At 42.6% G+C, this 13,980-nt stretch overlaps 1 protein-coding gene across 3 annotated transcripts in view; it reads left to right on the top strand.

Annotated features, from left to right (window-relative positions):
• Positions 1–10,461, top strand: part of LOC118396453 (plasma membrane calcium-transporting ATPase 1-like) — a 41,335-nt gene extending 30,874 nt beyond the window's left edge. For 2 of the 3 annotated variants that reach the window (XM_052465496.1, XM_035790684.2), the window contains exons 7-21: positions 362–388; positions 2,283–2,429; positions 2,568–2,782; positions 2,910–3,152; positions 3,437–3,678; positions 3,788–4,025; positions 4,212–4,391; positions 4,484–4,571; positions 4,674–4,780; positions 4,918–5,109; positions 5,296–5,509; positions 8,387–8,598; positions 8,702–8,809; positions 8,931–9,119; positions 9,271–10,461. In XM_052465496.1, the coding sequence (XP_052321456.1) occupies positions 362–388; positions 2,283–2,429; positions 2,568–2,782; positions 2,910–3,152; positions 3,437–3,678; positions 3,788–4,025; positions 4,212–4,391; positions 4,484–4,571; positions 4,674–4,780; positions 4,918–5,109; positions 5,296–5,509; positions 8,387–8,598; positions 8,702–8,809; positions 8,931–9,119; positions 9,271–9,642 (2,774 nt within the window). In that variant the 3' untranslated portion in view covers positions 9,643–10,461. The remainder of the gene's footprint in view (positions 1–361; positions 389–2,282; positions 2,430–2,567; positions 2,783–2,909; positions 3,153–3,436; positions 3,679–3,787; positions 4,026–4,211; positions 4,392–4,483; positions 4,572–4,673; positions 4,781–4,917; positions 5,110–5,295; positions 5,510–8,386; positions 8,599–8,701; positions 8,810–8,930; positions 9,120–9,270) is intronic. The other variant, XM_035790685.2, reaches the window with a different exon arrangement.
• Positions 10,462–13,980: the final 3,519 nt, after the last annotated feature.

The raw sequence follows: 13,980 nt of genomic DNA, 5'->3' as shown, positions 1-13,980 counted from the left end.
CTCTCCTGCCATACCAGGGCTACAAAAAAAGTTACCGCCTGTGAATGAACCAACCTGGTGCATAGCTGCTAATTGTGTTAGGGGAGGGTTTTGTTTACGTTTGTCGTCGCAGTATCATTGATCAGGGGATTCTCAGAGTGAGTGAGGACTGTATTAGGGAGTTAAGACAGAAATGCATGTCAGAGCATTCATGCCTCATAGTTTCCACTTCAGTGTCTAAGGGGTAGCCGTCAAGGGAACTCACATCCAAGGGAACATATTAGAACTAAAAGGGTTTTGCCACTCTGCAATAGTGAGATGCTCTTTGCTGATGTGTAAATGGACAAATGATTAACTGCAGTCGTTCATTTTTTTTCCACAGATAAAAGAGATGAGAAAAACAAGAAAGGTAAGTTTGTCAATGAGTGCGTTTAAATCCACAGTAATAATTTGATATTAAACGGATTATGACAGTAGGCAGATTATGCAATAGTCATGTAAACGCCTTACTTTGCTGATCTTAGATCGGCCAAAGGTCAAAATCGCAGTAAGTGTACGCCGATTTAAAACACCTGGTTTTCCGAGTTATCTTTCAAATTATTACGACATGAAAACGACTTAATTGGCGTTCCAGCGGTGTGTTTGATCTGAAAAAACACATGCTTTTTTTACATGCTTTACATGCTTTACATGCTTTACATGCTTTACAAAAATAACGATTTCCCTAATAATATAAAGTTTGTATGTGAAATCTACTTCTAAGACCAAACATTCAGTATGTTCCTAGGAAAGACACCAGTATCTTAGTGTATAGATATAGATACTCCACCCAAAGGGAAAATAATAACTTCACCATGATGAAAAGGATATTAAATGTCTCCTTAAATTATTTTTTTATTTTAAATGTATCTACCAAGTATCCTTCTTTATGAAGCGTTGAAAAACCTCCCTGGTCTTTGTGGATGAATCTCTGTTTGAAATCCACTGCTCGCCTGAAGGACCGTAGACATATTTGTATGTGCGGGATACAGAGATGAGGTAGTCATTCAAAAATCATGTTGAACATTATTGTTGCACACAGTGAGTCCATGCAACTTATTGTGTGACTTGTCAGGCACATTTTTACACCTGAACGTATTTAGGCTTGCCATAACAAAGGGGATGAATACTTATTGACTCAAGACATTTCAGCTTTTCATGTTTAGTTAATTGGTAAATATTTCTAAAAACATAATTCCACTTTGACATTATAAAGTTTTCGTGTGGAGGCCAGTGACAAAACAAATCTTAAATTGAATCCATTATAAAGGACAAAATGTGGAAAAAGTCAAGGGCTGTGAATACTTTCTGAAAGCGCTGTACCTCACTAAGTCCTCAAACTAGATTTGTAGTATATGGCTCAGGTTAGATCTGAAGGGTTGACCAAACTAAACTAAATTCATAGTATAGGGCTCCGGGTTTGTGCATAAGGTGTGTATAGTCTGAGTGTGGCCCTGTGTGTCTCTGACGCCATATGGTCATGTGTGTGTTCCTGTGGTCCGAGCAGCAGGTGCTCTTGACTCCGTTCATGGTGATTAGGACCAAGGAGATTACAGCTCTTAAGCTCAGCAGCTGTTTTTCCCCGTGCCTTTCTTCCCTTAGCTAACAACCTTTATGTACTGTTTTTGGATCAACACACTTACAGACACACATACTATACACACTTACAGACACACATACTGTACACACTTACAGACACACATACTGTACACACTTACAGACACACATACTGTACACACTTTACACGCACACAGACTGTACACACTTACAGACACACATTCTGTACACATTTACACATACTGTTCACACTTACAGACATACATACTGTACACACTTACAGACACACACACACACACACACACACTCACTCACACATTTGCCTGGATGAACAATGTCCCTTTACTTCACTTACAAAAGTTTTGAGTATATAAGGTTCTGGTGCCTGTGTGGTTGTGCTATTACAGAACGTGGGCATGTTTTGGGATGACGGTGGAAGAATTTGTTTGTAAAGAATCTCAGCCTAGACGGAGCAATAATCCCCAGGCTCGGATTAATTAAGGACTGTGAACCAAACAGCATAGCGCCGTGCGGTGTATCACACATAACAGCGCCCCCTATCTGTTTCCAAGCAGTAGCAGTGCCATCTCACGATGAACTCTTACACACCCATGTACTATTTTTCCCATTTCATGCTTTTTTTTTATTCGGCTGCATCAACAATCCTTGTTTAAATGTCTTTGGACTCGTCCTCTCCTCTCCCTCAGGTAAGTCTCAGGATGGTGCAGGCGTGGAGATGCAGGCACTCAACAGTGACGACGAAGGAGAGGAGAAGAAGAAAGCCCACCCGAAGAAGGAGAAGTCTGTGCTCCAGGGGAAATTGACCAAATTAGCGGTGCAGATCGGCAAAGCAGGTAAGACCATCACAAGGGAATTCTGAATGTTGACAAGTGTGTTTGATTTTCCGCAGCAGCTTGTCCCAGCTTGTCTTTATTGCAAATATTTGATTATCTCATTGTGTACAGTACACTACTATCTTTTCCTCTGTCCAGGCCTGTTCATGTCAGGGTTGACAGTCATCATCCTGATAACTCTGTTCATGGTGGACACCTTCTGGATCCAGGGCCTACCGTGGATCGCGGACTGCACGCCCATCTACATTCAGTTCTGCGTCAAGTTCTTCATCATTGGTGTTACCGTGCTTGTGGTGGCCGTACCCGAAGGTCTCCCCCTGGCCGTCACCATCTCCCTTGCGTATTCTGTCAAAGTAGGTATCACTACTTTGTCACTACTATATTACTATAGTATATATATATATATATATCATATTACAGACAGGAGCAATTAGGAAAGTCATTGCCAGATCCCAAATCATAGCCTCCTCTCTTCCTCAGAAAATGATGAAAGACAACAACCTTGTGAGGCACCTGGATGCCTGTGAAACCATGGGCAACGCCACAGCCATCTGCTCTGACAAAACGGGGACGTTAACCATGAACAGGATGACCGTGGTCCAGGCTTATCTGGGAGACAGGCACTACAGGGTGGTTCCTGAGTCTGACCTCATCCCAGGCAAAGTTTTGGACCTGCTCATTATGGGCATCGGAGTCAACTGTGCTTACACATCCAAGATCATGGTAAGTGAACATACGATTTGAGGTTGTCACCTCTGTCAAACAGAACACAAAGAGATGTGCAATTACAGCTCTTTTCATAGCAATCGTTCATTGACATCTGAGCAAATACGTTGAGTGCCAGGTCAGGGATTTCAAGCCAGGGCTAAATCCTCTTGAAATCTGAGAACTCAGACTTTCATTTAAATCATGCATTGATATAATGGGACATTTACGTACAAAGTATCAGCTATGTTAGTTGATTTGAATTTTGGAACTGACCTTAACGTGTAAATGGTTTGCCTCAGTCTCCTGAGAAGGAGGGCGGGCTGCCACGCCAGGTGGGCAACAAGACCGAATGTGCCTTGCTGGGCTTTGTCTTGGAACTGAGACGTGACTATATGACCATCCGCAACGAGATCCCAGAGGAGAAGCTCTTCAAGGTCTACACCTTCAACTCAGTCAGGAAGTCCATGAGCACAGTGCTGAAGAACGCAGACGGGAGCTACCGCATGTTCAGCAAAGGAGCCTCCGAGATCCTCCTAAAGAAGTAGGCTGGCACTTTCAGTTTCTTGCTTACCTGCAAATTAACTCTGTGAACTCTCCCAGTATTATTTGTCCCGAAACCTAATATAGATTTCCTCTTTGTCTCATCGCAGGTGTTGTAAGATCATGACAGCAAGCGGGGAGGCTAAGGTCTTCAAGCCCAGGGACAGAGACTATGTGGTGAAGAATGTGATCGAGCCCATGGCCTCCGAGGGCCTGAGGACCATATGCCTGGCCTACAGGGACTTCCCCCCGGTCGACGGCGAGCCTGACTGGGAAAACGAAACTGACATCCTCACCGGCCTCACCTGTTTGTGTGTGGTGGGCATCGAGGACCCTGTGCGGCCAGAGGTAAAAGGGCAAGCGGGATATGCATAGGAGGTAGATGTTTGTGGTGGTATAACCCTCAACAATGTACATGTATAATTCCCCTGAAGGGGAGAGCAGGTCTTTCTGAGTGTGTCTTGGGGTGTTAGATTATAAACAAAACACACATTTCCATAATCGGAAAAATCAAGTATTTTTCTTCCATCCTAGGTTCCTGACGCCATTAAGAGGTGTCAGCGCGCTGGCATCACCGTGCGCATGGTCACAGGGGACAACATCGACACGGCTCGCGCCATTGCCAGTAAGTGTGGCATAGTGCACCCCGGAGATGACTTCCTCTGTATAGACGGCAAAGAGTTCAACCGACGAATAAGAAACCAACTGGGAGAGGTAATATTCCTATCTTTCTCTCACAAAATGAATCTGTTTCTGTGAAAAAAAATGGTGATGATAGAGTGACCCAAAAAACAATCTACTTCCAGATTGAGCAAGAACGCATTGATAAGATTTGGCCTAAACTCCGTGTGCTTGCAAGATCCTCACCCACTGACAAACATACTTTAGTAAAAGGTATGTTTGGGGGGTATTTTTTCATTTATCACTACAGATAGATTTTTCGGTCTTATTATTATTATTATTATCTAAAGAGATGATGCTTGCCTCTGTTCACAGGTATAATGGATAGCACTGTACTAGAACCAAGACAAGTTGTTGCTGTAACAGGAGATGGCACTAATGACGGCCCTGCCTTGAAGAAAGCGGATGTTGGATTTGCCATGGTATGGTGTTTTTTTACTTCAATATCTGGCGTATGTTATACCCCATCAATATTTCATGAGTATGTTGTCTCTCTAATTTGACCAGACGGGTACTTTTGGTCCTGCGACTAATGCGCTGTGACATGCTGTGCCCACAGGGCATTGCGGGCACGGACGTAGCCAAAGAGGCCTCAGACATCATCCTGACAGACGACAACTTCAGCAGCATCGTCAAGGCGGTGATGTGGGGGCGGAACGTCTACGACAGCATCTCCAAGTTCCTCCAGTTCCAGTTGACAGTCAACGTGGTGGCCGTCATCGTGGCCTTCACAGGAGCATGCATCACACAGGTGAGACACTGTATTGCTGTCATGTCCATCCTTCCCATCTTGTCTTTCTGCGTCAAAAGGGGACGCATCGGTCAACTAGAGAACGGCTGACTCACTATAGGGAGTTTTTCTAATCAACTCTACAAGTTACAACGGTCTTTGAAAAGTGAGGGGCTATACTTAAACCAAACTACATCTCCCCCCCAGGACTCTCCTCTCAAAGCTGTCCAGATGCTGTGGGTGAACCTGATCATGGACACATTTGCCTCCCTGGCCCTGGCCACTGAGCCCCCCACCGAGTCTCTGCTGCTGAGGAAACCATATGGCCGGAACAAGCCCCTCATCTCCCGCACCATGATGAAGAACATCCTGGGCCATGCTGTCTACCAGCTCACTGTCATCTTCACCCTGCTCTTCACCGGTGAGTAGGGATGGTATATTACTGGAAAGTTTCAAAGTGGCCCTTTTGGGTAATTCAGATTATCACAGGTGTCTGTATTTATGTCTGGCCTAATATATATAAAATAATACAATTAATGAAAACATCATCCTAAGAATAAATAGTGAATACAATTGGTGTTTAAAATGAAGTGTTCAGCAAGCCTGTTCCTGGAGAGCTACAGTCCTGTAGGTGTTCACTCCAACCGTAATTTTGGACACCTGATTCTAATAATTAGCTGGTTGATAAGGTGAATCAGGTTAATTACAGCTGGGGTTGGAGCGAAAACCTACAGATGAGCCGCTCTCTGAGAACAGGGTTGGAAAGACCTGGGCTATAGGCTAGTCCTGGAGCAAGAGTTTTTGGCCTAGGCCTAGTAAATAAGTAAAATATTCGGAAGAAGCCTTTGACTCTCCTCCTGAACTGCCACTAGGCCTACACAGCACCACCATTGGTTAGGCAGCACACACAAAAAAAAATTGATCAGCAAGAACAGAGCAGACCCGGGCTCAGGGAGTAATGGGCGTAATGCAGCCTAGTTGTATTTGTACCATCCCAGCAGCTATCTTAGAAATATAACTTTGCTCTGTGCCTCTCAGAGGATGCACTTCGTAACCTATAGCCTATTGATATTGCCAGCCCAGCAGAGAATCAGAGATAAGGGGCAGCATCAAGCACACAAAGATAAACACTGAGAAATATTGAGATTTCATCAATGACAAATTACATGACCCTCCCCTGGACTAGATAAAAAAAATGTATATATATTTTCCTTGATTGAAATTCTAAAAGCATGACCCTCCCCCATTTTCCTCCAGGTAACCTTTCTCTATATTTCGATCCATCCCTCGACAGTGGTGTAAAGTACTTAATTAAATATGGCGGACTCACTAAACACAAATGCTTTGTTTGTAAATTATGTGTTTGAGTAGGCCCCTGGCTAACCGTTAAAACATTTAAAAAATCTGTCTGGTCTGGTTTGCTTAATAAACTCAGCAAAAAAAGAAACGTCCCTTTTTCAGGACCATGTCTTTCAAAGATAATTAGGTAAAGCACAAATAACTCCATAGATCTTCATTGTAAAGGATTTAAACACTGTTTCCCATGCTTGTTTCTACGAACCATAAACAATTAATTAACATGCACCTGTGGAACGGTCTTTAAGACACTAACAGCTTACAGACGGTAGGCAATTAAGGTCACAGTTATGAAAACGTAGGACTCTAAAGAGGCCTTTATACTGACTCTGAAAAACACCAAAAGAAAAATGCCCAGGGTCCCTGCTCATCTGCGTGAACGTGCCTTAGGCATGCTGAAAGGAGGCATGAGGACTGCAGATGTGGCCAGGGCAATAAATTGCAATGTCCGTACCTTGAGACGCCTAAGACAGCACTACAGGGAGACAGGGCGGACAGCTGATTGTACATGCAGTGGCAGACCACGTGTAACAACGCCTGCACAGGATCGGTACATCCGAAAATCACACCTGCCCTGGACAGGTACACCAAGTTACACCAGGAACGCACAATCCCTCCATCAGTGCTCAGACTGTCTGCAATAGGCTAAGAGAGGCTGGACCGAGGGCTTGTAAGCCTGTTGTAAGGCAGGTCCTCAATAGACATCACCGGCAACAACATAGCCTTTGGGCACAGACCCACTGTGGCTGGACCAGACAGGACTGGCAAAAAGTGCTCTTCACTGACGAGTGAAGGAATGAGCGATTTGGAGGTGGACTGTCCGTCATGGTCTGGGGTGGTGTGTCACAGCATCATCGGACTGAGCTTGTTGTCATTGCAGGCAATCTCAACGCTGTGCTTTACAAGGAAGACATCCTCCTCCCTCATGTGGTACCCTTCCTGCAGGTGCATCCTGACATGACCCTCCAGCATGACAATGCCACCAGCCATACTGTTTGTCTGTGTGTGATTTCCTGCAACACAGGAATGTCAGTGTTCTGCCGTCACCAGGAAAGAGCCCAGATCTCAATCCCATTGAGCATGTCTGTGACCTGTTGGATCGGAGGGTGAGGGCTAGGGCCATTCCCCCAAGAAATGTCCTGGAACTTGCAGGTGCCTTGGTGAAAGAGTGGGGTAACATCTCACAGCAAGAACTGGCAAACCTGGTGCAGTCCATGAGGAGATGCACTGCAGTACTTCATGCAGCTGGTGGCCACACCAGATACTGACTGTTACTTTAGATTTTGACCCCCCCCCCCCCTTTGTTCAGGGCCACATTATTCAATTTCCGTTAGTCACATGTCTGAGGAACTTGTTCAGTTTATGTCTCAGTTGTTGAATCTTATGTTCATACAAATATTTACACATGTAAGTTTGCTGAAAATAAACGCAGTTGACAGTGAGTGGACGTTTCTTTTTTTGCTGAGTTTATAAGGAATTTATACTTTTACTTTTGATACTGAAGTACATTTTAGCAGTTCCATTTACTTTTGATACTTAATCATATTTAAAACCAAATACTTTTAGACTTTTACTCAAGTAGTATTTTACTGGGTGACTCACTTTTAACAATTGAGTACTTTTTCCACCACTGCCCTTTGATATAAAAAGTGTATACTATATATGAATACATTTTTTTTTACTCAAGTATAAATTATCATAGTTTCCATAGATTGCCAAAGATTCCGGTAACTTTGGTAAATTACCAGTAGCTTTGCAAACCTACCAGGTGAGTACCGCATGGGTTGAAATTAGTTAGTCGTGCCAATTGGACATCTAACTTTGTCCTTTATGAAGATATGAAAGCAAATGTATTGATCTATTAAATGACTTGATCCGTATTGTTTCCGTATTGTCTCCAGTGGGCCTTGTTATTATGTACCTGTATATGTTGCCACCACAGGAGAGCAGATTTTCGACATTGACAGTGGGAGGTATGCGCCTCTCCATGCCCCTCCCTCGGAACATTACACCATTGTTTTCAACACCTTCGTCATGATGCAGCTCTTCAATGAAATCAACGCTCGCAAGATCCACGGCGAGCGTAACGTCTTTGACGGCATCTTCAAAAACATGATCTTCTGCTCCATTGTGTTCGGAACGTTCGTCATCCAGGTGAACTAGCCTTCGGATCCATACAGGATATCCACACAGAGGAGATTTCATATTGGACAGAAAATAACATTGCTCTCGAATCATCCTGTGTTTTGTTGTCCAGATTGTGATCGTTCAGTTTGGAGGGAAACCTTTCAGCTGTGTGGGCCTCAGTATCGACCAGTGGCTCTGGTGTGTGTTCTTGGGCTTTGGCTGTCTTCTATGGGGCCAGGTGAGATTCTCACAGGTTTCTAATGTCTTCCAAAGATCTCCTTGGCTGTTATGAAGCTTTGTCACAAATGTTTTGTCACAAATTAGTGACAACATTTGAGTTCCTGTCTGTTCATTTCTAGGTGGTCACCACTGTCCCCACCAGTCGGCTGAAGTTCCTGAAGTCTGCAGGTCATGGCACGCAGCAGGAGGAGATCCCTGAGGATGAGCTGGAGGAGATGGAGGACCTGGACGAGATCGACCATGGTGAGATGGAGATGAGAAGGGGGCAGGTGCTCTGGTGCAGAGGCCTAGGCAGGATCCAGACTCAGGTTTGTTTGATCAACTCTAAGTTACATCTCAGCTTACAATCATCCCTCAGCTTTACACCAAACCAAGGATTCAAACTCAGGATTGTGCTTTAACTTTCAATGGGGGACTCAATACTAAAATTTTGACTGTCTTCATCCCCAAACCATCCAGATCCGCGTAGTGAATGCCTTCCAAGACACGTTGTCCCCCTACGAAGGCCTGGAGACCCCTGAGTCCCGCAACTCGATCCACAACTTCATGACCACCCCGGAGTTCCGGATAGAAGACTCGGAGCCGCAGATCCCCCTCATCGACGACACAGAGGGGGAGGACGATGCTCCCACCAAGCGCAACGCTGCACAGACCCTGCCCCCACCCTCGACGCTGGCAACCCTTTCGTCCACGCCCAACCAGAACAATAATGCTGTGGACAGGATCATCCCCTTATACAAAGAGAGTCCAAAGACTGGCGGGATCCCCCAGAGTGCTGCGCTGCCGCCGCGCCCTGGGAGCCCGCTGCACAGCCTGGAGACATCCCTCTGAGCTGGGCTCGAATACCAGTAATTACCCACTCACCTCAGCCCACAGACGGGAGATACCAAGACGTGGGGAGAGAGGGCTTCTGGAAGCCTCATGGGTTTCTGTTTTTACTTATATGTTTGGTTCCTAAAGCATTTTTGGGTCTTGTATCGAGGAGAGATGCACATTTTGCGTGGAAGAATTATAGACCTTTTTTTTAATTAAATGAACAGGGAGACTGGTATGCATTGCTGTACATCAGCAGTACTTCTAAAGAATTCATGCATTGGCTATTTATATTTTTACGATTTCATTCATGTTGTGAAAGCAACCCTGTTTACACGTTTGTGAAACTTTGACTGTCCGTGAAAAACCAACGTTATAATATGTAAAATGTGGGGCTGCAAAATGAAAAAATAAATAATGTATTTTAGATATTGCTGTCTTTTAGGAGAAAAGTAAGGTTTCTGTTGAAACTGAACTAACATGCCTGCAGGTACTATTTGGTGTGTTTTTGTCTAGGTACATAGAAATATCTAGCGAAGTAATAGGAAATTGGTTTTAAATGTTTATAAGAAGACAGGAAAATAACTGGGAAAATGTCCTCAAATATCCATGTTCACACTTCCACACTGTAAATATTAAAAGACATGCTCCGGTACTTTGGCGACTAAGAAATAGTTTTTTAAACCTCCAGCTTTGGGCTGGATGTGTCAATATGTAGTACATACCTGCATAATCTATGAGCATAATTACTATCTTATCTCAATTAGCCAAGAAATCCTTATTTTGAAAGTGGTTGTTTTCTTCAAGCTTTGCACCGCAATTTTCCCAACATCCCCCCCCACGTGGGTCACCCCCATAGCAATTCAAGTTCTAGCCAATGAGCTTCAACATTTGAGTGACAGCTAGCAGGAGGCCTGCCCAGTGTTATCCAAATGAAGTTGCAGGGCAGGCCCAACAGCTCAGTGGACACGAGAGAGAGAAATGACATGGTGCACATTTCCATACATATGTGACGTAGTAAGCAATCTTTAGGGACCACTTTCGGCTCGTGAGTGCTGCTACTTTCAGAACTACTGGCTAAAAAAAGTATACCAAAGTACCGGAGAATCTCTTTAACGTTGTTCCAAAACTCAATTTCATGACTACTGGAAAGTGGTGGAGCTCCTATCTTGTGTCCTTAGAGTGCTTTCAATCAAGACCACTGATCATAAGCACTGACCACTGATCCATTGAAAGGCTCATTATGAATCCAGAATAAGACCCATATGTTACAGAAAAAGAGAGGAGAAACCCGTTGCTGTTTCAGATGTTTCCCTAGAGAACATTTCGTAAAGCGAGTAGATTGTTATTTTTAGGATTTTGAAATCAAAGAGAAAGTTGTTGTTTGATCAAAAATAACCTCATTGAAAGGAATTCCATTTATTGAACGGTTTTAAGGACCTGAGTGGTATTTCACAAAATAGTATCAATGGGTTCGTCCAGCTAACTGACGTAACTTGATTCTCCGTATCGTTAACGTGTACAGTGCGAGTTGATTAAGTGATACTCGTTTCATTTTGATCTCTCTCGTGACCTGGGAGAATGTTGTATTTTTTTTAGCTGACTAACATATTGAAACTGCTTTGTGAAATACCCTCCAGGAAACAGAAAATACTCAAGACACAAAAGATTTTCGACTCTCAGCACAGAGTACTTTATTGCGCTTAAACCTCCTTTAGGGAGACTTACATTTTGTAAAATATAGCCTAGCTTTGTATCTTCTTGGAGAGAGCTAAGTAGCTTTCATCTGTCACACAAGTCAAGGTATCATCAGTTGGGAGAGGATTGAAAATTATTCAAAATGTTTTGCAAGCCTAAAGTCAAAATACCCTCATACTGTCATTGGAAATAGCCTACATGTTTTCCAAGTGCTATAAAAAAAAGACAGAAACCTATTAAAAAAAACAGGAATGCTAGTACAAAAAAAGGGGTCCTGAGCAGTGGAGAACTGTATTTCAAAAAATAGTTTTGTTACATTATGGTCTAAAAATGATTAACTTCGTTACACTTTTTTTCATGCAACTTTTCACAGTACAGGACCAATTTTATGTTTGTGGAATCCATGTCAGGGTCACAGTTAATTTGACTACATATTTACTTTGGATTTCTTCCTTGTGTTGCAATTACAAACTGCATCTGAAGATGGGTATAAATCCAAAGAAAGTGCTTCGGTGGTAAAAATGGGAGAACGTTTCCATAGGTCACTTTTGTGTTTCTCTGTAGTTTCATTCCACAATTGGGTATGAATGCTTATCTCTTTATGGATTATACATTTTTATATCTCAATATTTGGTTAAAAAAAATTCAAATAAAATTACTTAATGTCTGTTTAATTTGAGCAGTGTAAATGGTTATTGTGGTCGATATTTATTTTTGAAACTTATTGAGTACTGTGTAAGGTTTTTGAAAATAAAGGATTCATATTTAGCTTACCTAAAAATGGTATTGAATCTGTTCTCTATTTTCTCAACTGTCAGTCATTGTTGCAACATACTCAATGGATTGAAAAATGCTGTTGAATTTGGTCATCAGTGTCATAAGAAATGTAGGTGCAGCAAGACATGTCACTGAAAAAACCCACACCACATGTCTGCCTACTGGTATGTGGTCCTCACAGTTGTTTGCAATGCCAGTATAACAATACTCTATTATTTTAAAAAAACATGAGTAAAAGTACAAAAATATATATTTGTTAATGTAGTCTAAATAAAGTTGAATGCTGTAAATCAAAAAACCCTTATAATACAATGGAATCTTTATCGGTCCATATACACATACAAAATACATTGGTTCATTTTTGGTGTCACAGTACCACACAGCTATACACAACAGGCTGGAGCAGCACGGTCAGAGCAGCGCCCCTGGAGCATGTTAAGTGCCTTGCTCAAGGGATGATCGGCAGTTACTGGCACGGGTGATTGATGCCATCTTAATTGGGGAGGACTGGCTTGTGGTAATGGCTAGAGTGGAATAAGTGGAATGGTATCAAATACAAAGCATTCGGAAAGTATTCAGACCTCAAATTTTTCCACATTTTGTTACGTTACAGCCATATTCTAAAATGGATTTAATATTTTTTTCTTCTCATCAATCTATACACAATACCCCATAATGACAAAGTAAAAACAGGTTTTTAGAATTTTTTTGCAAATGTATAAAAAAAATGTTTTTGAATATATAACATTTACATAAGTATTCAGACCATTTACTCAGTACTTTGTTGAAGTACCTTTGGCAGTGATTACAGTCTCAAGTCTTCTTGGGTCTGACGTTACAAGCTTGGCACACCTATATTTGGGGAGATTCTGCCATTCTTCTCTGCAGATCCATTCAAGCTCTGTCAGGTTGGATGGGGAGCATCTCTGCAGAGCTGTTTTCAGGTCTCTCCAGAGATGTTCGATCGGGTTCAAGTCTGAGCTCTGGCTGGGCCACTCAAGGACATTTAGAGACTTGTCTTGAAGCCACTCCTGCATTGTCTTGGCTGTGTGCTTAGGGTTGTTCTCCTGTTGGAAGGTGAACCTTTGCCCCAGTCTGAGGTCCTGAGCACTCTGGAGCAGGTTTTCATCAAGGATCTCTCTGTACTTTGCCCCATTCATCTTTCCCTCAAAACCTGACTGGTCTCCCAGTCCCTGCCAGGTTTCCTCCAGGCGTGACGCTTGGCATTCAGGCCAAAGAGTTCAATCTTGGTTTCATCAGTGTCCTTGGGGACCTTTAATGCTGGGTATGTTTTTTTGTACACTTCCTCAGATCTGTGCCTGGACACAATCCTGTCTCGGAGCTCTACAGACAATTCATTCGGACTCATGGCTTGGTTTTTGATTTGACATGGACCGTCAACTGTGGGACCTTATATAGACAGGTGTGTGCATTTACAAATCATGTCCAATCAATTTAATTTGCCACAAGTGGACTCCAATCAAGTTGTAGAAACATTTCAAGGATGATCAATGAAAACAGGATGCACGTGAGCTCCATTTTGAGTCTCATAGCAAAAGGTCTGAATACTTATGTAAATAAGGAATTTCAGTTTTTAATTTTGAGAAATTTGCAAACATTTCTAAAAACCTGTTTTTTCTTTGTTATTATTGGGCATTGTGTGTAGATTGATGAAGACATTTTATTATTTAATCAATTTTAAAATAAGGTTGTAACGTAACAAAATGTGGAAAAAGTCAAGGGGTCTGAATACTTTCCGAAGGCACTGTATGCTTTTGTAAATATATATAGATTTTAAAAATATACATTTTCCTTTATTATTTTCCCCTAACCCTACCATCCCTCCCCTTGGAGACTAATGGACAACAACACTTAGGCTTA

Source organism: Oncorhynchus keta, chromosome 17, assembly GCF_023373465.1.
Source record: "Oncorhynchus keta strain PuntledgeMale-10-30-2019 chromosome 17, Oket_V2, whole genome shotgun sequence".
Taxonomy (NCBI): domain Eukaryota; kingdom Metazoa; phylum Chordata; class Actinopteri; order Salmoniformes; family Salmonidae; genus Oncorhynchus; species Oncorhynchus keta.
This window is presented reverse-complemented; position numbering and strand designations above follow the sequence as displayed.